This window comes from Motacilla alba, chromosome 24 (genome assembly GCF_015832195.1).
Source record: "Motacilla alba alba isolate MOTALB_02 chromosome 24, Motacilla_alba_V1.0_pri, whole genome shotgun sequence".
NCBI lineage: Eukaryota > Metazoa > Chordata > Aves > Passeriformes > Motacillidae > Motacilla > Motacilla alba.
Window position 1 is genome coordinate 5,489,485 of NC_052039.1, and position 22,268 is coordinate 5,511,752.

The 22,268-nt window shown below is 65.3% G+C and overlaps 4 protein-coding genes across 5 annotated transcripts; 3 read left to right on the plus strand and 1 right to left on the minus strand.

Moving 5' to 3' along the window:
* Positions 1 to 752: 752 nt before the first annotated feature.
* LOC119711360 (membrane frizzled-related protein) lies at positions 753 to 5,042 on the plus strand. 2 transcript variants are annotated; one of them, XM_038161500.1, is made up of 13 exons: positions 753 to 1,041; positions 1,130 to 1,241; positions 1,417 to 1,545; positions 1,855 to 2,016; positions 2,094 to 2,337; positions 2,412 to 2,542; positions 2,671 to 2,796; positions 2,931 to 3,007; positions 3,142 to 3,290; positions 3,461 to 3,591; positions 3,972 to 4,106; positions 4,230 to 4,357; positions 4,452 to 5,042. In XM_038161500.1, exons 1-13 carry the CDS (start codon positions 892 to 894, stop codon positions 4,674 to 4,676), a joined length of 1,899 nt encoding a protein of 632 aa, XP_038017428.1. In that variant the 5' UTR covers positions 753 to 891; the 3' UTR covers positions 4,677 to 5,042. The 2 variants fall into 2 exon arrangements, with proteins under 2 accessions (XP_038017428.1, XP_038017429.1); XM_038161501.1 differs by having other exon boundaries at positions 3,157 to 3,290.
* Positions 5,043 to 6,411: 1,369 nt separating this feature from the next.
* Positions 6,412 to 9,246, plus strand: C1QTNF5 (C1q and TNF related 5). The gene is made up of 3 exons (XM_038161486.1): positions 6,412 to 6,563; positions 7,434 to 7,653; positions 8,462 to 9,246. The coding sequence occupies exons 2-3, from the start codon at positions 7,440 to 7,442 to the stop codon at positions 8,977 to 8,979; spliced, it is 732 nt and encodes a 243-aa protein (XP_038017414.1). The 5' UTR covers positions 6,412 to 6,563; positions 7,434 to 7,439; the 3' UTR covers positions 8,980 to 9,246.
* Positions 9,247 to 13,574: 4,328 nt separating this feature from the next.
* Positions 13,575 to 17,191, minus strand: RNF26 (ring finger protein 26). Its single transcript, XM_038161621.1, has one exon. It carries the CDS (start codon positions 17,100 to 17,102, stop codon positions 15,747 to 15,749), a length of 1,356 nt encoding a protein of 451 aa, XP_038017549.1. The 5' UTR covers positions 17,103 to 17,191; the 3' UTR covers positions 13,575 to 15,746.
* Positions 17,192 to 17,480: 289 nt separating this feature from the next.
* On the plus strand, positions 17,481 to 19,998 carry LOC119711276. Its single transcript, XM_038161232.1, has 3 exons — positions 17,481 to 18,664; positions 18,876 to 19,817; positions 19,991 to 19,998. Exons 1-3 carry the CDS (start codon positions 18,529 to 18,531, stop codon positions 19,996 to 19,998), a joined length of 1,086 nt encoding a protein of 361 aa, XP_038017160.1. The 5' UTR covers positions 17,481 to 18,528.
* Positions 19,999 to 22,268: the final 2,270 nt, after the last annotated feature.

The window sequence follows — 22,268 nt, forward strand, 5'->3', positions numbered from 1 at the left end:
GCTGAGCGCTGGCACCAGCATCCTGCCCGGCCTGGGGCATCCCAGCGGGGCTCAGGGGGGGCAGGATGGGAACGGGGGGGCTGCCTTGGCAGGAGCTGGGCTGGGGCAGCGCTGCTGCTTGGCAGGTGGCTTGTTTACTGTGTAAGCAAGACGGGTGGGAAGTGTCTCATACAAGGGAGACTCGTGCAGGAATAAATTTGAGCTTGAACAGGGCGTTGGGTGCCTGTGTTTTGTCTCTGGGTGGTCTGGCAGAGGGTGGGGAGCTGCCGCTGGTGGAGCCCCGGGAGCACCCATGGACCCGAACCACTCTGGGCAGGCCTGGAGCAAGGGAGATGTGGCTGCAGGAGCCTTTCCAGCCCCTCGGAGCTCCCCGGTGCCACGCTCTTCCCTCAAAACCCCTGAACAATGGCCCCTTTCTCCCCTGCTTAGGGAGGGAGACGGGCATTAAGGGGCAGCAGGAATGCAGGTGGCAGGGCCCAGGCAGCCAGCGAGGGCAGGAGGGACACGCACAGCCCGGGGTCCCCAATGCAGCCCCTTCAGCGCTGCCCTGAGCAGTGGGGAGCCTGCTGGAAAACCAAGGTGCCATGTGGGGACCCCAGCAGCAGGGTCCCTCAGGGGTGGGCTCCCAGCAGGATGGGTGCGAGCACTCGTTCCCCTTTAAGACGCTGTTTCTCCGTGCCAGAGCCTGACCTCGGCATCCTCAGCTGAGCTGGATTAACGGGGCGAGGGGGAAGGGGCCTGCGGAGGGGACTGGGGCTGCCGCTGCCTCCCGGGGCTCCCTGCACCAGCATGGCCCTCGGCTGGGCTCCGCCGCTGGGCTGCCACGTGTAGAGCTGGCACTGCCACCATCCCGCAGCGGGGAGCAGGGGTCCCCACGGCGCCCCGGGGCCCATGGGGGCAGCTGGGGAGGTGCGGCCGGTGGGGCTGGGGGGGCACAGGGCGCTGGGCAGGATTTTAGCCAGGCTGTGCCGGGACCCGCCTGCTGCCATGAAAGACTTCACCGAAATCACGCTCTGCCCCGAGGCTCTGGACGGCAGCAAGGTAGGGCTGCGGGTGTGGGTGTTGCTGATGGTCCCCTCGTGTCCCCCCGCGGGTCCCCGGGGTGCCACCCGCTCTCGCTGTCCCACAGACCGAGTTCTGCAATCCCGTTTTTGAGGGCGAGGAGCCCCGGGCGGCACCGAGCGTGGAGCACCCGCCAGACAAGGACGGGACCGGCCCCGCACCGCGCCGGGACGGCCTCGGTACCAGCCTGGGGGTTTGTGCGCACCCCCTGCCCATGGGGCTGCAGGAGCGGGGCGCTGGGGCTGCTTGGGGACACATCGGCACCGCGGGGACGTGCCCGGCGAGGGCTGGGCCAGCCCTGCAGGGAGGTGGGGGATGGCTCAGCAGCGCTCTGCCCGCTGTCCTCGCCTCCAGGCCAGCAGCTCTGGGCACAGGTGGGCTGGAGGTACCGCACCGATTGCAAGTTCACCTGGCTCTGCGTGGCTCTGATGAGCACCATCCTCCTCTTCCTCATCGCCCTCCTGCTCGGCATCATCATCCACCGTGAGTGCCGAGCCGGGAGGTGGCTGTGGCCGGGGTGGGGGACACAGGACCGGCTCAGAGGGGGAGAGGGGCACCCAGAGCACACCCCGGGGTCTGCCCGCCGTGGGGAGAGGGTGACCCCGTGCACAGGAGCAAGGGGGTCCTCCGTGTCCGTGGGATGTGTCCCATCAGTGTGGTTCCCCCTGGGAGCTGCACACCAGTGGGTAAGGTGGGAGCACAGGGCTGGGTGGGCGTCCTGAGCCCCTTCCCTGCCCCGCAGCCATCCCTCCCCGCTGGGGCTGAGCACTCCCTGCTCTTCCCTGGGCACAGAGCTGACGTCCCCACATCCACCCGGCGCCCCGGCCACGGCCCTGCCCGCCCGTGGCACTGCCACCACCGCCACAGCACCCATCCGAAGGGACCCCCCGGCCCCCAAAACAGCTGCCACCCCAACCGAGAGCGGGCTGCCCACGGCCCGCACAGCAGCACCGGGTAAGTGCCGAGTGGGGCAGAGTTTTGGGATGGGGGGGCCCTGCTCCCGCTCATGCCCACGCTGTTGCCTCGTTCAGCCTGCGGAGGGACCCTGCGCGGCCCCGAGGGCTCCTTCAGCTCCCCCAACTACCCCGGCCCCTACCCCCCCAACGCCCTGTGCATCTGGCACATCGAGGTGGGCGCCGGCCTCGCCATCCAGCTGAGGATGGAGACGTTCAGCGTGGAGGGCACGGCCTCCTGCCTCTTCGACCGCCTGGAGCTCTACGAAGAGCAGGGCACGGGTGGCACAGCTCCTGCCCCAGCTCGGGGGAGCCCGACCAGGTAGGGCTCCTCACACCTGGGGAGCGCGGCGGTGCGGGGACAGCGAGCGGTGCCAGCCCTTGCCGTGCCCCCAGGTTTTGTGGCAACGTGCCCCCCCCGACCTTCAACACCGACTCGAACCGCCTGCGGGTCACCTTCGTGTCCGACAGCAGCGTGGGCGCCCAGGGCTTCAGCGCCCGCTACCGCGCCGTGGCCCCCGCCGAGAGTGAGTGCCCCGGCCCAGGGCACTGCCAGGGTCCCTCCCTGCTGGCAGGGAGCAGGGACAGCCAGCAGGGACGGGAGGGTGCCCGGCGGAACCCCCCCTCCAGCCTGGGTGTCTGTGGCTGCGTGCAGAGAGCTGCGCCTGGGACGAGCACCTGTGCGACCGGGGGCTGTGCCTGCAGCCGGGCTTCGTGTGCGACGGCTTCCAGGACTGCGCGGACAGGAGCGACGAGGCCAACTGCAGCCTGAAGCACAAAGGTGGGCGGGACAGACCCCCACAGCAGCCCCCAGCCCCCCCCGGCACCGGGGATGGGCAGGAGCGGGGAGATGGAGGGGAGGGAGAGGGGCAGGGGTGAATCTGTGTCTGTCTGTCTGTCTGTGTGTCCCTCCAGAATGTGGGGGGCCCCTCACCGCCTTGGAGGGGCACTTGTCCACCCCGAACCACCCGCAGCCATACCCGCACCAGCAGGTGAGAGAAGGGGCGCTGTGGGAGCACGGTGAGGGTGAGGGTGGGCAGGGAGGAAGCAACCCCGGCCCCGGGGAGAGCCGGGGGTGCCCCTGCCCAGCTTCACGGGTGTCGCCGGCTGCCCCCCCGCCCCGCAGCTGTGCCTCTGGCAGATCTCGGTGCCCCTGGGCCACGTCATCGACCTGCACTTCCACAACTTCAGCCTGGAGTCGCACGAGGACTGCAGCTTCGACTTCGTGGAGGTGCACGACAGCGCGGGCACGGGCGCTGCCAGCCTCATGGGCAGGTACCTGGCACCCCCAGGCCTGCTGCACCACCCTGGCGACACAGGGGCCATGGCTCGCCCGGGGAAACTGAGGCACGGGGCTGGCTGGTGGGGACAAGCCACCAGAAGGCAGGTTTGGAGAGGTGCTGCTCAGCCCCCTGACCCCAGCTCTCGTCCCGCGACCTCGGCAGGTTCTGCGGCCACCAGCTGCCACCTGCCCTGACCTCCTCACGGCACGTCATGACCGTGCTCTTCGTGGCGGACGAGGGAGTTGCAGATGACGGGTTCTTTGCCACCTACCAAGCCCGCAATGCCACAGAGAGTAGGTAGACAAGCCGGGGCACAGGCTGCCCGCCGTGGGTTGTGCCACCTCCATCTTTGGGGGGCTTCAAGGCCAGGCTGGATAAAAACCTGGGGAAAACAGCTTTTGTTCCACAGCTGGCCCTGCTTGGAGCAAAAGGCCCCTGGGGCCCCTTCTCACCTGGTTTACCCTATAACCTTACAGCCGTGGGGGTGGGACCTGGAAGGGCTCACCTTCACAGAGGCGTGATCCATGACCTGAGGGCTGCCCCCAAATAACCCAGGGAATTTGGGATCTCCCTAAGCTGGATCTGCCAGATCCCCTGGCCAGTGAGCAGGACAGGGCTGGTCAGCACGGGAACACGCTGACTGCCAGCCATGCCCTGCCCTCTCCCCTTCCAGAGACCTGCAGCCCCGCGGAGTTTTCCTGTGGCAATGGCGAGTGCCGGGCGCTGGAGTCTGTGTGTGACGGCTGGCACGACTGCCCCGATGGCACTGACGAGCTGAACTGCACCGGGGTGTCCTACCCGGCCTTCGGTGAGCGCCACCACCCCTGGGTGTCCCACCCAGCCCTGCCCCGAGCCCAGCTGGCCCCGGGGCACACGCTGGCACAGCCGGTGGGCAGCCCTGCCGCTGGCACAGCCCCTCTCCCTGCGGCAGGGTCTGTCTGCGAGCCCGTGGAGGTGGAGATGTGCCTGGGGCTGGGCTACAACGCCACCTCCTTCCCCAACATCTGGCTGGCCATCCCAGACCAGGAGGAAGCCGCCGAGGTGCTGCAGGACTACCAGGTGAGCTGGGGGAAAGGCTCAGCAGCATTCTGCCCGCGGGGCTGCCCTCACCCTGCCGCGCCAGGCTCACCCCACTGTCCCCGCTGTCCCGCAGACACTGATGGAGCTGGCGTGTTACCAGCACCTCCGCCTGCTCATCTGCAGCCTCTTCGTGCCCAAGTGCACCCCGGACGGGGGGGTGCTGCAGCCCTGCCGGGCCGTGTGCCTGGCGGCGGAGCTGCGCTGCCAGCAGCCCCTCGGCCTCCTCGGCATCCTCTGGCCCATCAACTGCAACATCCTGCCCGACTCCAGTGACCCCATAGAGTGCTTCCAGCCCTGAGCCGGCGACGGGAGAGCGGCAGGGGCTGAAACCACCCTCCCCAGCCCAAATGTCCCTCCCGTGCTCTTCTTGTTGTAAATACCCAGCTGCTGGGGTGGCCCCTCAGCTGCCCTGGGGTCAGCCCCTGTGCCCAGTGCTTGCCTTGGTGCCTGGATGCCACGGGCTTGCCCACAGCTCCATCTCCCTGGAGAGCAGGTGACATATCCCACAGGGAAGGGCTTGTGCTGGAGGGGCACGAGGGAAAGGGCCAATGCTCCCCAAGCAGAGCAAGGCTGGAGAGAGTGAGCCAGGCTGCAGGGACAGGAACCCAGGGCTGCCCATGTCCCACAGCCCCAAAGCCAGCAGAATAAACAACGTGAGCAGCTGCCAAACCCAAAGGAGCAGGTGACTTGTTTGGGGTCTGTGTGGGGGGGCTGCCAGATCCTGGGGAAACAGGAATGGGTGGAGGGAGGGAAGCCAGGGATGGGGTGGGGGATGTGAGCAGGGATGGAGGGGCACAGGGGAGACTTCAGGGGAGAGTGGGCAGCTGGCTGTGCCCTCACGGGGCTGGGGGCTTGCAGGGTGCCAGGGAGATGGATGCATCTCAGAGGGATCCAGCTGGTTGCCCCATGGTGTAGGGAAGGGATCCTGCACCACCAAGAGCGGTGGCCCTGCTGGCCGAGCTGGCTGAACTGGCTGTGCTGGCTGAAGGCCACCCTGGTAGCCACAAGCCTGGCAACACCCATGGCCACAAACCACTGTCCAGCCGGCCAAAAACAACAGTCCCTTCACACCTTGGGAGAGAGGAGAGAGGTGGCTCCCTGCCACCACCCAGCCTGGCCGTGGGTATCCAGGTCTGGAAGGAACATTTGGCAATGTCCCCAGCTCTACTGCAGGCTCTAGCAAGGGGAGGAGAGAGCCAGCAGTGCCATCGTGTTTCCCATTGCCCTGAGCACGTGGAGAAATCCCCAGCCTGGCTGGGGTCGCTGGGCTCAGGACCCCCTCGTGCCAGCACCGCTCTGCCCCTGTACCCAGCACGGACCTGCCTCTCCCACCCAGCTCGGGGGGTTTGAGCCCACCCAGCTCCTTCTCTCCCTGCATGTCCCAGCTGTACCGGGCACAGGGACATCCCCAGCCGCGGTCCCGCCCCTCTGGCCAGCGTGTGACCGTGTCCCTTGGACGCACTCGGCGCTGGAACGAGTTAAAGGCGAGCTGGGAGCGCCTCGAAAGCTTCGCCGCGTGCTCGGCGTCCCCGGGGCCAGCCCTGCCTCCTGGCACGGGCACAGCGCTGCTCTGCCCGCCCTTCCACCTGCCCTGCACGCTCAGCCCAACGTGCTGGGACTGCCCAGATGGAGCCGCGGCTTCCCCTGCGTGCTCCCAGGGCTGGCACTGCCAGGCACTGTGTGTTCTGCCATGCCTCGGCCTCAGCTCTGCTGCCAGTCAGGGCACCCGCACGCCCTGAGAGATCCCTCCTCTTTCTGCCGCTCCATCTCTCTCTGCCTCGCTGGATTTCCCCTCCTGTCAGCCTTTACCTTGTTTCCTTTCCCTCTGCTGCCCGTTTTCCCTGTTTTCCTCCCCTCCAGCTGGGTTCCCAGCCCTGTCCAGCCGAGGTGGTGCCCAGCCTGTGCCTCCTCTCCCCCGGCCGGGCTCTTTGCAGCGCTCTCCCTTCCCCCTGCTCACAGCACTTCCGACATCATGGGATTATTTTTCTTTTTCCCCTTGTCTTGTAGCTTTTGGCTCCCAAGGCCCTTGATTTCCTTTGGAGTTTGGGAGGAGAGACGTGGGGAGGAGGGGGGGTGGAGAGGCTGCCTCTGTCAGGGCCTTCGTCAGAGCCAAGTGGCCAGGAAGAGCCTCAGCCCCTGCACGGCGGCGAGCAGCGAGCTCTGGGACACGAGCCGCGGGACCGCAGTGAGTGGGGACACCCAGCCGGGGGGAGCTGGGACTCCCTGCCTTCCTGGCTCCGGCTCCTGGGCGGAGGAGAGACGCTTTTCTCCTCCTTTTCCTCTTTGTTGCCGTCGTGGAGGGGGAAGAGAGCAGCTTTTCTGGGTCACGGCCACCGGGAGGGGGCCAGCGCTGGCCCCGGGGCTCAGCCCTGGCCCCGGGGCTCAGCCCTCGTTGTGCTGCTGCGGGAAGGGCTGGGGGCAGCCCGGGCAGGGGGGTGGTCCCGTAGGGGGGGTGGTCCGGCACGGCCGGGGATGCTGCAGCCGGCCGGGGGTGGAGCAGAGGCGCCGGCAGCCGGGATGCTGCCAAGGGCAGGGCCACGACTCAGCCCCGCGTTCTCCGAACTGCCGCCACACCTCGCACCCCCCCGAGGCAACAACCGCACCCCAGGCACGCTCACAGCCCGCCCGCTGCCAGCCTCAAATGCCCGTTCCCCCGTAGCTGGGCACGATGGGGCAGTGCCCACCCCAAAGAGCCCCCAGGAGCACACACAAGGCCACTGCCACAGCCCCTGGCCCTACAGCCACACCCCACACACGTCCTGAGCTGGCCCGGGGCTGCAGGGTGCCGTGGTGGCACACCGGGCGTGGGGATGCTGTGGTGGCACAGGGACCATGGGGATGCTGTGGTGGCACACCGTGGGGATGCTGTGGTGGCACAAGGGCTGTTGGGATGCTTGTGGCAGGTGCAGGCAGCACCGGGGCCTCACTGAGGGGAGCAGCCCAAAAGGGAAAATGTCCCCTGCTGACCCCTCACACTCCCTGCCAAGCACTCCCAGCCCTTTTCACTGTGGTCCCAGAGTTGTGATCCTTCTCTGCCCCCCTCCAGCCCCTCCAGGACAAGATGAAGCAGCTCTTCCTCCTCTTCCTCCTCGGGCTCATCACCAGGTCCTTGCAGATCGAAGACAACAAGATCCCTGGGCTGTGCTCAGGGCAGCCTGGCATCCCGGGCACCCCGGGCCTGCACGGGGGCCAGGGTTTGCCAGGCAGAGACGGACGAGATGGCCGGGATGGAGCCATGGGGATGCCAGGGGAGAAGGGCGACATGGGCCCTCCTGGTAAGAAAAGAGAGATCCCAGCTGGGGAGGGGCATTTCCCATTCCCTGCCCGTGGGGAACACCCCATGCCAGGGGGTGAGTGCTGCATGCTGGTACAAATTGCCAAACGGAGAATGAATCCTGCAGAAGCTCCTCTCCCGTGCCACCACCCCTTGGCCCTGCCTGTGGTGTCCCTGTGTTTCTGTAAAAGGCAGCAGCTCCCTGTCACTGGAGAAGCTGCATTTGTCCCCATCCCCGATGCCACCCTCTCTTCCAGCTCTGCTTTAGGAGGGACCACCAGGAATTGCCTCATCCCTGCCCTGGCTCCTGGGCTGGGCTTTCCCCCAGCCTGTGTGGGTTCCTCCAACGATTTGTTGATGCTGAGCTAAATTAACACACCCAGCCCTCCCTGTGCAGTGCCGGGCTGTGGCAGGGAATCCCTGCTGGAATTGGGACTGGACAGGAGGGGTGGAGGAGCTGTGTTGGTGACTCAGAGGTGACCCTGTCCCATCTTCCTGCCCCAGGAGTGCCCAGTCCCCACGGGGAGACTTAGAGGTGACCCTGTCCCCCCTGCCCACCCCAGGAGTGCCCGGTCCCCGCGGGGAGGTGGGCAACAGGAGGGATGTTGGTGGCTCAGAGCTGACCCTGTCCCCTCCTCCTGCCCCAGGAGTGCCCGGTCCCCGCGGGGAGGTGGGCAGGGCAGCAGTGACTTAGAGGTGACCCTGTCCCCTCCTCCTGCCCATCTCAGGAGTGCCCGGTCCCCGCGGGGAGGTGGGCAGGGCAGCAGTGACTTAGAGGTGACCCTGTCCCCTCCTCCTGCCCATCTCAGGAGTGCCCGGTCCCCGCGGGGAGGTGGGCAGCCCCGGCGTGGACGGGCTGCACGGTGAGAAGGGGGCTCAGGGCGAGTGCGCCGTGGCTCCTCGCTCCGCCTTCAGCGCCAAGCGCTCCGAGTCGCGCAGCCCTCCCCTGGCCGACCAGCCCATCCTCTTCGACGTGGTGCTCATCAACGAGCAGGGCCACTACGACCCGGCCACGGGCAAGTTCACCTGCGAGGTGCCCGGCCTGTACTACTTCGCCGTGCACGCCACCGTGTACCGCACCAGCCTGCAGTTCGACATCATGAAGAACGGCCGCTCCATCGCCTCCTTCTTCCAGTACTACGGCAACTGGCCCAAGCCCACCTCGCTCTCGGGGGGCTCCCTGGTCCGCCTGGAGCCCGAGGACGAGGTGTGGGTGCAGGTGGGCGTGGGGGACTACATCGGCTTCTACGCCAGCGTCAAGACGGACAGCACCTTCACCGGCTTCCTCGTCTACTCCTACTGGCAAAACTCCGCCGTGTTCGCCTGAGCCCGCCCCGGTGCCCCTTCCCAGCCCCCAGCGCGGTGGGAGCGGGGGCAGCGGGACCCCTGCCCTGCTCAGAAACGCAGAAACACTCCTTGTACCATGGCGGGGGTGGAGGAACACCCCTGGAGCAGCGCTGGGACGGAGCCCGCGGTTATTTCGGGCACCCCCAGCGCAGGGCAAGCCGGGCTGAGTGGCCAGGAGCCCATCCCGGGGGTCCTGCCCCGTCCCTCCCCTCAATAAAGGGCTGCTCAGCTCCGCGTGTGCCACCTACCTGCGAGCCCGTGTGGTTTTCTGTAGGGTAGTTAGGACGAGGGAAAAGACGAGAATCTTGACTCTATTTTTCAGAAGGCTGATTTATTATATTATTATATATATTAAAAATGTTAAACTAAAACTATACTAAAAGAATAGAGAGAAAGGAATCATCAGAAGGTTTGGTAAGAATAGAAGGGAATGAATAACAAAATTTTGTGACTCCCAGAGTCCGAGACCAGCTGCATCTTTGATTGGTTATTAAGTAGAAACACCTAATATGGACTCATCAAAGATGCCCCTGTTGCCTGCATTCCACAGCAGCAGATAATATTTGTATTTCTTTCTTTCCTGAGGCCTCTCAGCTTTTCAGCAGAAAAAATCCTGGCAAAAGGATTTTTCATAAACTACGTCGGTGACACCCCTGGGTGCCCCCCGAGGGCGGAGGAGGCTGCAGAGCCCTGCCCGGGTGTACCGGGCCGGGGCCACCGTGTCGGGGTGTCCCCGCAGAGCCAGCCAGAGCCGCTAGATGGTGGCATCGGCGTCCTCGAGTCGTGAGCGCAGCGCCGCCACCGTCCCCGGCACCTCCGCAAGGCTCGGGAGCGCGGCCGGAGCACCCCGGGGTCCCCCCGAGGACCGAGTCCCGGCGGGTGGGAGGGTCCCCGTGCTGTCAGGGCCACCCCGGGGGGAGCGGGTCGCCACGGGTGCGGAGGTGGCCGAGCCCCCCGCCCCAGTGCGAAAGCGGTGACCCGCCGCTGGGGAAGGTCGCTATTTTTAGCGGGGGAATGAAGAGCTTCCTCATTCCTTGCCCAAAATAGGTCCCTGAGGGGACCGGCCGGGGAGGGGGCTCTTGGCCAGCGGCCGAACCCCTTAATGGGCTCGGGACGCTGCCCCGCCCGGCTGGAGGGTGCCAGCTGGGACCGGCTCTTCTCCTGGTCCTGCCAGCAGGATCCTGCAGCGCTCCCCAGCCCAGGAACCCCGAACACAGCCGGACAGGCACCCCTCCCCTGCCCCGGATCCCCCACTGCCCCCCATGTGTGCCGGAGGGACCCCCAGGAGCACAGCTGTGCCCGTGGGGATGAGCAAGCCCCGTGTCCCCGCTCACCAGGGGCTGGCACCAGGCGTGGGGACACCGTGTGCCCCCGTACAGGGCCAGCGCCACCCCAAGGGCACCCCCACTCCCGCACCGAGGGCCACGGGCACACCACTGCCACCTGCCCGGGCCACCCCCAGCCCGTGGGGACCTGTGGAGGTGCTGGGGGACACCTCGTGCCCCTTTTGGGGGGCACAGGGGCTGTGCTGCAGCCACCCCTCGGGCAGCCCCGGGGTCGGGTTGCGGCGGAAGCCTCTGTTTGGGCTGGAGATGGCTTTTTCTGTAAGCAGAGCTGCTCTGGGGGCAAACAGCGCCGCGGAGCAGATCGATGGCACTCTGGGAGGAGGAAAGGGAATTTTCTGGACGAGGCGGGCGGGGGCTGGGAGCATTCCCTGGTCCCTGTCACGATGTGGGGGAGCAGGGTCAGCACAGGCAGCCACGGCAGTTCCTGGGCTCTGCTTCCTTTGGGATGCTCTGGGCTGTGTCCCAGACTTTGGCTGGGATCAGGGGGACCCCCTGTGAGAACGTGAGGGTGTCTGCTGCTGCCTAGGGAGGATGAGGAAGAAAGAAAAGGAAAAGGAAAAGGAAAAGGGAGCCACAGGAGACTTTGACAAGTTCCTAGTAAGCTCCAGGTGCTTCTGATGGGCTCTGCCAGCTTCCCCGAGTTAGGAGAGCTTGGAGACCCCGTTCCAGCGAGCCCAGGTTAGGGAGGGGCCAGCATCCCTCAGCCAGGGCAAGCAAGGAGCCTATATAAGAGCCAGGCTGAGCCCACAGGTGCTGAGTGTGGCTGGCAGAGGCAGCAGTTGGGTCGTTTTGTTGCTTCTTTTGAGGTTTTTGTGGCTGCTTTGTGGGTTTTTAGAAACAAAAATAAATGTCAGCACCTCTTTTCAGAGCAGCACTCGTGTCCTTGGCACTCCAAGGTCACTGAGGAGGCGAGCAGGCGCCAGAGATGAAAGAGATCAAGTGGGTCATGTTGGAGACCCTGCAGCTGCACAGGGCTTACGGTGTCAGGGCACGGAGATGCCCCAGTGGTGAAGGCTGGCCTGGTGACTCCTGGCAGCAGCAGGATGGCTCCTGCTCCACCCAAACGTTTGGTTATGGCCCAGGTTCAGAGGCCCCATGGCTGCCGAGTGCAGGGAACACTCCCAGACATCTCCAGGACTGCTGACCTGGTAAGGAGACCTTTAACCTGGGAATGGCAGGGGAGGGGACAATCCTTGCTCACGGCGGGTGGGGTGGGCAAGAGAAGGACCACAAGCTGGATTTCAGGAGAGCGGACACCAGCTCCTTCAGGGATGTCCTTGGGAGAATCCCATGTCCTGGAGAGGTGTCCAGAAGGATGAAGGATCAGCTCCTCCAAACTCAGGTCCATCCCCACGAGCAGGGTGAGAGGTGCTGATCAAACCCTGCCAGCTGCTCAGAGGGGCAGGAGAGTCTCCCCCCGCTGAGATTCTGGAACCTCGCTGTCCCCAGAACCGAGCAAGCAGCTCTGGGCTGGGTGACCTCGGCGTCCCCGCCAGCCTCAGCCCCTCCGTGTCCCCGAGGCTGCGAGGCACGGGGGTCGCTGCCGTGTCCGGGGAGCTGCCGAGGCTCCCTGCGCTGGCTCTCTAATGAGAGCCCAAGCTGGCGCCGGCAGCATCCCAAAGGCTCCCCGTGGCTCTGCCGCTGATCCTCACCTGCTCCCTCCCCGCCGGCCGGGTATCAGTGCCGCTCCTGCTGTGCCCCAGCTGCGCTCCCGGCTGGCAGCCACGCCGCCCCTCTTGTCCCCAGGCTCTGGCGAGCGGCTCATTACGGAGGGAGGGTTGCAGCTGGGCTGACAAAAGGATTTTTCCCAGCGCCCGGGGGCTCCTGCTGTCAGCGGGCTGCCAGAGCCGACCACCCCAGAGCTCCTAAACCGGGGTCAGCCGGCAGCATCACGCTCCATCCTCCTTGGGGAAGGGTCTCGGCGCTTTGATGAGCTGAGAGCAGCCTGCTGGGCCGTGTGGGAGCCTCCCGAGCACGTTCAGGAGCCCCGAGGACTCCAAATCTTCTGTCCTGGAGTGGCCCAGGCTGCGCAGCCCTGCAGCAAAACCCGAAGCGCCGGGGCAGGCAGGGCTCGGGAGCTTGTCCATTAGCACGGAGGTGGTTGCATTTTCCTCCTGCAATTGCTGGCTGCTCCAGCACAGATTGAGCCAAGCGTGTGCAGGATGGCTCCCGGGGGAGGGCTGTGTCCTGCACATCCTGTCCTCCCTGGGAAAGCTGGGCTGCAGTGGCCCGAGGTGGCCGAGCACCCTTCCCATCCCCTGCCGGGGCTGCTGGGCTGGGAGAGCCTGCCTGGGCAGGGCAGGGCAGACATTCCCCTGCTGATCCCACCCTCCTGCCCCTCCGCAGCCGGCCCAGGTGCCCAGCCAGCCTCGGCTCACACCCTAGCAGCACCAGAAGTGCGTCAGTTTGCCCAGCTATCATCTGGCAGCACGGCCCTCCTCCCTGTGCCTGAGCAGATATCTGCCTCTCTCTGGCCTCCCAGCAGCTCCCATCTCCCCTCTCGTGGTTTCCATCCCGGTTAAAATGAGCCACTTTGCTGGCATGGCCCTGCCAGGACAGGGCAAGCCAGGACTCCTGGAGTCTCTGCCCATCAGGGTCCTGAGCCATTCTTCCAAACAATTTATGAGGATGCTGGGGAAGCAGAGAGTGCTTAAAAGCACAAAGCAACCTGCCAGGAGCTCAGATCTGAGCCAGGGAGCAGCTCCTTGTGCAGCAAATGCATCTGCTCACGGCAACCCTGAGCCTGCCACAGCCTTTCTGCAAGGCAAGACCCAGCCCCGTGCTGCTCCATCCCGGGGACAGTCTGGCACAGGACGCTGAGGCATCAGAAACGTGCAGGAACAGGAATGAACATGTCCCAGCATGTTCCTGCCAGCCTGGAACACGCTGGGAGACCCCAGCCCCTCCTCCCTGTCCCCTGGTGGGGTGTATTCACAACCATCTCCTCTCGCCATGGGCTGGCAGAGCAGGAGCTGGGGGCTGCCAGCTCTGAGAAGCCCACCCAGAGTGGGTTTGGCTGTGAATTCACCTCCTGGGTGCTGGATTTTCCCTGGCTCCAGGGTATCCCACAGCACTGCTTTTCTGGGGGCAAACACCCCTGAGCCTGCAGGTGATGTTAACCCTTTGTGGGGAATTATGGGCTTTCCATGGAGCCCAGGGGCGGGTAAAGGAGACACAAACACACATCTCCCCAAAAAAAAACCTTCCCAAGAATGAGGCAGCGCCCAGCTTTTGGTAAAGGAGATTTTAATCTGCTCAGTATCTAGTCCATAGTGCAAAGAGTTAAACTTAAGGCAAAGCCTTCTCTTATAAACAGCAAACAGGCCCTAAACAAACAAGCGTGACTGCTATAATAATAATAATAAAAAAAAAAGGGTTAAGGGAACAAACTGCACTTTTGGGGAGGTGTCCTCTCCCCTCCAAGCCTGTAACTCATGGAGGGAACATTGCACCCCCTGATCCACGAGCTGGTCCCAAGGGAATGCTGCTGCCTGTGGCCAGGAGCAGGGCCACAATCCCGAGTGACTCCAGCTGCAGCTCCCTGACTGCCCTGCAAGTGCCTGGGACAGGCCAGAGCCTGGGCTCACGCTCCTCTGCCGAGGGTTTGGCTGCTCCCTGTGCTGGTGGCTGGAGAGAGCCAGCTGAACAAGGGAGGTGTGTGGGGAGGCACAGGGACAAGAGCTTGAGCCACGGGGAGCTTTGCATCTCTCTGAAGTGGAGTGGAAGCAGCTGAGAGCCCTCCTAACACCCATTAAGTGCTCGGGAGCCTGGCTTGGCCGGGAATCCTTCCAGCTCCCAGGAAATGTGGGAGCAACCAGCCCTGGCAGTGCCTTTCTGAGCAAAGCCACTCAACAAGAAGATAGCTCCTTGCTAGAGCTCAGCTTTGCAGCTCAGAGGCATCTCCCAGCACAGCCTGGCCTCTCTGCTGCCTCTGTTTTGGCTTAAATTGCTAATCAAGAAGGAAAATAGAAGGAGAAGCATGCCAGCTGCCCTCAGGCTCTTGGCTTGCAGTCCAGAGTCAAGGCTCTCTCCGGTCTGGCTCCAGCCAAAATTGGCTGTGGCGTGTGGCTGACCTCAGGCAAGCAGCTGGAAAAGGAAAAGCTTTTCAGTGCAAGGCCCTCTTGCAGCCCAGCAGTTTCTTGGAATGGTGCTGGCTGCCCAAGCTGGGATGAGCCATCTCAGGCCTGCCCCAGCCAGGAGGGGATGCACTCGTTGGACTTCAGGGGATGCCTCTGAATGGAAGTAGCTACGTTCGTGACAGACAACAAGACAAAACAAAGGTACAGCCCTGCCCTAATCCAAGATATCCGTGGTCCTGGTACTGCTCCACGCACGCAACTGCAGATCCACAGCAGGGACGTGCAGAAACTGTGCCTGGAGCTGGAATGTCTGTGAGCACCCAGGAGCTTCGGGGTGCTCCCTCTCCTCCCAAAGAGTTCCTCCCTCCAGCCAGCCCAGCCTGGGAAGGAGCCAGCAAGCTCTGGAGTGACCCTCCCTGCTCCACGGCCCTCTCAGCCTGCACACGTGTGGGTTTTGGAGAGGATTCTCCAGCCTTGGCTCAAATCTGGGCTGCTGCTGCTGCCAGGGCTGGGGGGGCACTCCTCAGCTCCCCGAGCAGCACCAGCAGCCCTGCAGGAGGAGTGCTCCCTGCGGCCTCCCCGTGCAGGTAACCCCGCCGTGCTCGCGAGCCTTGCATAGGTGACGCGTGGAAGCAGCAGCAGCACCGAGCTCTGCAGGGAGCCCGAGTCCATCACAGCACCGCGCTGTTCTGCCAAGAGAGATCCCTCAGAAAGCAAAGCCCTGGGGCGATGAAGTACCCCAGAAACGCTGTTCTCCAGCGGAGAGCCAGGTTCAGCAAACACTAATAAACTCGAGTGTGCTCCTGGCTCTCCCTGGGCCTTGCAAACAGGACACTCCTCCCTTTTCCCATGGAGCTCCTCCACTTTGATGGTGGCAGGAGGAAACAGGCCTGGATGCAGCCTGCCAGGTAATTTCCTGGTGAGACCAAAACCTCCCTTGCCTTGCACCAGCCCCTGTGATTGCCAGGAGGGCACAGCCTGCCACCTTCCATCAGCTTTGGCTACGAGGGACCACAGCATTTTTCTGCGCTCTGCTTTGGATCTCGGGCTGCAGGCTCGAGGCAACAGGCCCTGAAACAGCAAAAGCTGTCAACAAAAAAAAACAGGTAACTCTTCCAGCCCGCTGCAGAGATCAGTATTGTGCTTGCTAGCAAGAGCTACAGCCTAGTTAGGCAGCAAATGTGACCAGCAGACACCCCGCAGCGTTCTGCCCTTCCAGCACCATCCACAGTTCTTTGGAAGCTGCTCAAGGCAGCCCTGGGAAGTGCAGACAGGGGTGCCCTTGACCTCCTGGGAAAAAACAGCCCAAGCCCCCCGTGGGCTCACAGGTAGACGTTGAGGGTCTGCAGGATCACCTGGCGGCACAGGGGGCAGTTGCGCTGGTAGATGTCCTGCTGCAGGAGCACCTCCGTGCACTCCTGGCACAGGCACAGGTGCCTGCAGGGCAGCAGCAGGACCGTCTTGGTCTGGTCCTGGCAGATGACACATTTCTTACGCTCCTCTTGTTCTTTCAGCAGCACCCAGGGGTCGTTGTCGGGGGCTCCCTCAGCGTCGCCGGCCGTCGCGTTCAGCTGCCCCTTCCTCGGGGCTTTCCACCACGACGTGCCCGGCTCCTCCCTGGATGTCTGGGCGCGCTGCCCTGCCCCAGCACGGCTCAGAGCGGGCCGTGGCTGTGGCCCCTGCTCCGCATCCAGCTGCTCCTCCAGCTCGGCCAGCAGCTGGCCCAGCGTCACCCTGTCGGCGGCCGGGGCTCTGGGGGCACCCACGGCCCGTCGCTGGTCGCTGCCCCGGTTCCCCATCCTGCCTCCCTGGCTCCAGTTGCTCACCTGCTGGATCCAGTCCACCAGCCGGCGCCAGGGCTGGGAGGTGACGGCCACCCCCAGGCTCAGCACGGCCACCTGGTAGAGCCGCCAGCCGTCGCGCTGCAGGCGGCGCAGGGAGGGCAGCGTGTGCAGGTAGCCCAGCAGGTAGCCCGTCAGCGTCCACAGCAGCCCGGGGTTGAACGCGAAGGCGCTGACCACCACGATGAGCAGGAGCAAGCCCAGGCCGTAGACGTTGACGAAGAAGACGCTGATGAAGAGGTCGGCGGCGGCGCAGAGCAGCTCGAAGGCCATCTGGCAGGGCGACCACAGCAGGATGGACACGGCGATGGCGCCGCTGGACACGTGCGCCAGGAAGGCGGCCAGCAGCTCGGCCAGCCGGACGACGGGCCCGGCCAGCGAGTCCCAGAGGGCGGCGAGCAGCGTGAAGAGGTTCTGCGCGCCGATGAGACACACGTTCACCAGGCTGTTGGCCAGGTACATCAGCAGGCTGGTGCCGATGGCCAGCGCCTCGCACAGCTGCCGGCCCAGCGCCTGCCCGCAGCCCAGCACGGCGCCCAGCCCGCGCTGCGCCAGCTCCCGGCCCCGCAGCGCCAGGTGCGACGCCAGGTGCGACGCCAGGTGCCCGGCAGCCCGCACGCCCTCCATGGCCCCGCAGCAGCCGCGCACCAGCACCAGCGCATCCCAGCACGCCACCGCCGCGGCGGCCGCGGCCGCGGGCAGGCTGGAGGCCGCGGCCAGCAGCCACAGCAGCGCGGACACCAGCGAGGACACCAGGAAGAAGTTGAGGTCGAGCACCAGCAGCAGCAGGTCGAGCAGCAGGCGCAGCCCGCGGAGCAGCGCGAACAGCACGTCCATGGTCCCCGCGGGGCCGTACGGCAGCTCAGCCGCGGGGCCCCTCCGCCATGGGCGCAGCCATCTTGGCAGCCGCCGCCGCGCGCCGCGCGGCCAATCAGCGGCGGGGGCTCCGCCCGGGCTCGCCGTCCATTGGTCGGTTCGCAGGATGCGGCGGGGGCGCGGCGGGGGCGCGGCTTCCAAGGAGAACGAGCTTGGCCACGCCCATGCGGTTGATTTAAAGGGCCAGCCGCGCCCGTTGGCCGGACCCTCGGCCGCGCGCCGCGCCGGTTTTTGCAGTTTTTTAACTGCGGAATGAAGGCTGGCGGCGTAATTCCTGATCTCCTTGTGCAAGTGGAGCTGCCCGACCCTGCAGCTCATGGCGCAGGGACACCTTCCAATACCCCGGAATGATCCAAGCCCAGTCCAGCCTGGCCTTGGACGCTCCCAGGGATGGGGCAGGCACAGCCCCCCTGGGCAGCCTGTGCCAGGGCCTGCCCACCCTCACAGGGAGGAATTTCTTCCCAATACCCCATGTAACCCTGCCCCTGCTAGTGGGAAGCCGTTCCCCCTTGTCCCTCCGCTCCCAGAGGGGGGCACAGGGATGTCCAGGGGGTGCAGCAGCTCCGCTCTGCAGTCAGGCTGGGAGAGCTGGGGGCTTCCAGCTTGGAGAAGAGAAGGAGACCTTGGAGCCCCCAAAGGAGCTCCGGGAGAGCTGGAGAGGGAGTTTGCACAAGGGATGGAGTGATGGGATGGGGTTCAGGAGCCAGGACAGAGCAGGCACAGTGCACAGGATGGGCAGGGCTTGGTATCAGCCCCCTCAGCCTGGCTCCGAACAGCACAGGGGGAACCGTGCAGGAGAGGAGTTTGTGCCAGCCTGAGCCCTGGCACGGGGAAGGCGTGCGCGTGCCAGCAGGATCCCCTGGGCCTGTTGGGGACAGAGTCAGCCCAGGGTCACCCGGCCAAGCTGTTTCCTGCAGGAGGTTTGGACATAAAGCCGTGGCCATGGCTCGGACCAAGGCTGCAGCCCTGCAGCAGGTCCTGCCCTCCCTGCTGGACCCCAGCCAGGGCGTGGGGCTGTCAAAGCCTTGGCTCTGCCGTGCCCCAGGGGATGGTCCAGCCCTGCTGCCCTGAAGGCGATGACAAGTTCAGGAAAAGCCAGCCCTGAGGCCCAAGGCTTTTTAAGGAAGGAGAAGGAGTGCAGTGCCTGATGACCCACAGGAAAGCCAGGAGCAGCCCGGGAGGGAAGCGCCACGCCCCGGGCAGCAGGCAGCAGCCCCGAGGGAGCTGGGGACACCTTCCTGCAGGTGCCTGCCTGCGGGGGGATAGAATGTAAGAAAATAAAGACAGTGCAGAAGGTAATCTCCCCCCTGAGGAGCTGCAGCTGCACTAATTACCAAATATTAGCAACAGGCCTGCTCTTGACAGGCCACAGCTCTGTCCAGTGAGGATGAGAGCTAAAAAAGAGTGGGTTAGCTGGTTGAGGGGGGAGCTGGAGGTCGTTGGCTGTACAGGCGGGGAAGAAGGAGTCAGTGCTGCGAGGAGCTGCCCAGGAGAAATCACCGAGGAGGTGTGGAACTTTTGTGGTAAGATAACAACACCTCCCTGGGCAGGGGCTGGGCTGGCAATCCGTGCCTGTCTGTCCGTGCCTGGGCTCTGTCTGGCCCCGCCAGCCCTGTCACTGCGGCTCCGAGGCAGCGGGCGCCTGCGTCCCCAGGGAGCGCAGGCCAGTGACGGAGCCAGGATGCTTTCAGCATTTATGGTAATGTTTGGATTTCTCATCGCTTTCCCAAACAGGAGAAGGGAAAAGAGAGCCGAGCCAAGGGCTGGGCGTGCCCCGCTCGTTCCCTGCCTCCGGCTGTGCACCTGCCTCGCCCTCCCCGCTGCCGGTGCCCCGCCGTGCCCCGGGCACCCCGGTGGGCTCCCCACCCCGGGCCGGGGGCGCAGCGGCTGCAGCGTTCAGAGGTCGTGGCTCCACTGCAGGGCTCCTCCGTGGGATGCAGGGGAGCTCTGCCCGCGCTCATTCCGGTAGGATGTCCAGCTGCAGGGCGTCCAGAGCTGCAGAGAGAGGCGCAGGGGCGAGGAGGGCTGCAGGGGGCTGGGACAGTGATTCCGCTGGAGTAGAGTGGGGCTGTGGATGGAAAACCTTCCCGGGGCTCTGCGAGGACACAGAGCTCCCCTCCAAGGTGCCTGGCAGCCAGGCTGGGCGTGGGACCCCTCCTCTCAAGGACGGTCCCCGGCTGTTGATGCACTTGCTGGAGGTCTGGGATGCACTCCCAGCTGGCAGCACACGGGGTGTACCCCCTTGTGAGCCCCCTCCCCTCCTCAGCCTCGCTGGGCACAGAGCTCTGCTGCCATCGGGGGCCACCGGAGCCCACCCTGAGAGCGCAGAGCCCGGCACGAGTGTGACTCCTGCGGCCCTGCCCTGCCGGGAGCCCCGGGGCCGCGCAGCGCCGGCCGCGCTGGCACCGAGCCCACCCGCGGGGCTGCTGCATCACGGCTCCACCGCTGCGCTCCTTCCCGCTGCTGAGCTCACCCCACATTCCCGAAAAAACGGCAGCCAGAGCACGCCAGGCCTGCCTCAGCCCTCGCTGAGCCCTTCTGGATTGATCGGGAAGCAGAGGGAGACAGGGAACAGCTCCAGGGCTGCGTGTGCCGGGACTGGAGGGATTCCCCAGCCCCGGCATCTTCTCCTGCCTCCCTTGCTCCTTGGGCACATCCCGAGGGGATTTCTGGAGTGTGGGTCCTGCTGGCATCACTCCAGTGCTCCCAGTGCACTCCCAGCACTCCCAGCGTTCTCCCAGCGTTCTCCCAGCGTTCTCCCAGCGTTCTCCCAGCGTGCTCCCAGCGTGCTCCCAGCGTGCTCCCAGCGTGCTCCCAGTGTTCCCAGTGTGCTCCCAGTGTTCTCCCAGCTGCCTGAGCAGCAGGAACCGTGCCCGGGTGCTCTCCCCTGCAGGTGCAGGGCGTGCGGCAGCCCCGAGAGCCGGGCAGGGGCGGGCAGCACGGTCCTGCCGGGCGCCGCCACCCCTCGGGTCCCCTCAGGCCACCCCTGGCAGCCCGGGGCCGGCTCCTGCAGCCCCGTGCTCGCCGCCCAGGCGGGAACAATGGCTCATTGCGCTGCATCCGCTCCGGAAAACCCCCCGGCCCCTCTCGGGCTCCGCTCCAGGCTGCTGTGGCTCACTCTTCCTCTGGCCTCGGAGGGGCAGCTGGAGGATCCCCCACAGCACGTACCCCGCGGGCAGGGAACAGCCCGGGGCTGCTGGGGAGAGCCCTCAGGAAGGAGCTGGAGCTGCAGGGAGCCCAGCCCGGCATCCCCAGCAGCCTTCCCCGCCTTTGCTCACCCTGCAGGAGCACCAGGGCTGCTCGCCGCGTTCCTGGAGGGCTCTGTCTCTCCCAACGGCAGAGCTGGGATATCTATCTCCTCCTGGAGCCTGGCCAGACAGCCCTGGGAAAGGCAAGTCCTCTTCCATGGGAAAATCCTGCGAGAAGAAATTGCTCTTTGGCCAGCCCGGCCCCGCCGTTCCCCAGGGCCCTGGTGGGACTGTGCCCGGCTTGCTGCCTTATCCCAGCCAGCCCCCACCCCTCTCCACGGGGAGCCTTCCCCAAAGGCCGCCAAAGGGATCCCCTGCAAGAGGGGCTCCCCCAAAACTGGGCCTGCCCGGGGCTGGTCTCTTATTGGGGTTTCTCGCAGATGATCCGAACGAGCCGTGCCCTGCAAGGCAGAGCCGGGACAAGGAGATCCCTCAGGCAAGCCCAGGGAGTGATGCTGTGTCCCCATCCCGCCTTCTCCTCCCTTCCTTGGCAGCAGGGAGCTGGAAAAGCCGGGTGACAGGGAGCACGGGGCAGGGCTGCTCCTCCTGCCGAATCCTCTGGGCAGCCGTGGCATTGCTCCGTGCTGGATGAGCGGGGCCCGGACCCCACGGCTGGACCATCATCTGCCCCATTGTGGGTGAGTGCCAGCCCTGGAGCCATCATCTGCCCCATTGTGGGCGAGTGCCAGCCCTGGAGCCATCATCTGCCCCATTGTGGGCGAGTGCCAGCCCTGGAGCCATCATCTGCCCCATTGTGGGCGAGTGCCCAGCCCTGGAGCCATCATCTGCCCCATGGTGGGTGAGTGCCCAGCCCTGGAGCCATCATCTGCCCCATGGTGGGTGAGTGCCCAGCCCTTGACCATCATCTGCCCCATGGTGGGTGAGTGCCCAGCCCTGGAGCCATCATCTGCCCCATGGTGGGTGAGTGCCCAGCCCTTGACCATCATCTGCCCCGTGGTGTGGGCGAGTGCCCAGCCCTGTCCCGCCTGCGCCAGCACAATGGGGCCATTTTCCAGGCCATTTTCCGGGCGCCGCTGGGGGAGATGGCCTCGGAAGTGCTCCCAAGGAAAAGGTTTATAAATAGCTCCTGGCTTCCCCCCGGCCGCCCCACCAGCGCCCATCCCCAAATCCTGCCCCTCGCTCCGTGCCCGCAGTGCTCCCAGGCGGGGACAGGGACATGAGCAGCCCAGCTGAACGTGTGTGAGCCGGGGCGGGACGTGGCTGTCACACCCTGTCCCAGGGCTGCACCTGCTCCGGGCCCTGGGGCTCCTGTGCCCCCGGGATGTCCAGTGACAGCCCTGGGCAGAGGGCTCCTTCTCCCCACGCCTTGGCAGTGCCTCTCAGCTGGGTAAGGTTCTCCCAGGCGTGCTCCAGCTGTCCTTGTCCGTCCGCCCTGCGCGCAGCTGCCGAGGCAGGGAGCAAGGGAAGCTTCACAGCCTTCCCTGCCACCCCTGTGAGCCACAAACCAGTCCTCGAAGCCGGTCCTGGAGCCCCAGGGTGCTGCTTGTGTCCTCGATCAGCAGCACCATCACCAGGGCAGGATGCTGAGCCCTCTGCCCTGGGCTGGGTGACCCTTGCCAGCTCAGCTCCTTTTTGGGGCTTTGCCACTGCTCTGCATCCGCCACCCCCGCGCAGCTGCTCCAGAAATCACGCTCCTCTGTGACACACATCCAGATGTCACCTTCCTTTTGCCCCCCCGCACCTTCCTTCCCCCCTTCCGCTCCTGTCCTTCCTTTCTCCACCCTCCCGGCTCCTCCAGGCTCCCGCTCCGGCCCCTCCTGAACAAAGGCCCCGTAGCCATGGTTAATAATCCCCGCAGAAAGGCCCTGCACAAGAGGAGAGGAAGGAGAGAGGAGACACAAAGGAGCCGCTGGGAGCC

Excerpts from the sequence above, each read along its gene's own strand:
- LOC119711360 (XM_038161500.1), top strand. The coding sequence starts at position 892 with ATGGGGGCAGCTGGGGAGGTGCGGCCGGTGGGGCTGGGGGGGCACAGG. Across the intron at positions 2,797-2,930 it reads CTGCAGCCTGAAGCACAAAG|AATGTGGGGGGCCCCTCACC; the intron begins GTGGGCGGGACA and ends GTGTCCCTCCAG. Across the intron at positions 4,358-4,451 it reads AGGTGCTGCAGGACTACCAG|ACACTGATGGAGCTGGCGTG; the intron begins GTGAGCTGGGGG and ends GCTGTCCCGCAG.
- C1QTNF5 (XM_038161486.1), top strand. The coding sequence starts at position 7,440 with ATGAAGCAGCTCTTCCTCCTCTTCCTCCTCGGGCTCATCACCAGGTCC. Across the intron at positions 7,654-8,461 it reads GGGCGACATGGGCCCTCCTG|GAGTGCCCGGTCCCCGCGGG; the intron begins GTAAGAAAAGAG and ends TGCCCATCTCAG.
- RNF26 (XM_038161621.1), bottom strand. The coding sequence starts at position 17,102 with ATGGACGTGCTGTTCGCGCTGCTCCGCGGGCTGCGCCTGCTGCTCGAC.
- LOC119711276 (XM_038161232.1), top strand. The coding sequence starts at position 18,529 with ATGAGAGCTAAAAAAGAGTGGGTTAGCTGGTTGAGGGGGGAGCTGGAG. Across the intron at positions 18,665-18,875 it reads GGAGGTGTGGAACTTTTGTG|GAGAAGGGAAAAGAGAGCCG; the intron begins GTAAGATAACAA and ends TTTCCCAAACAG.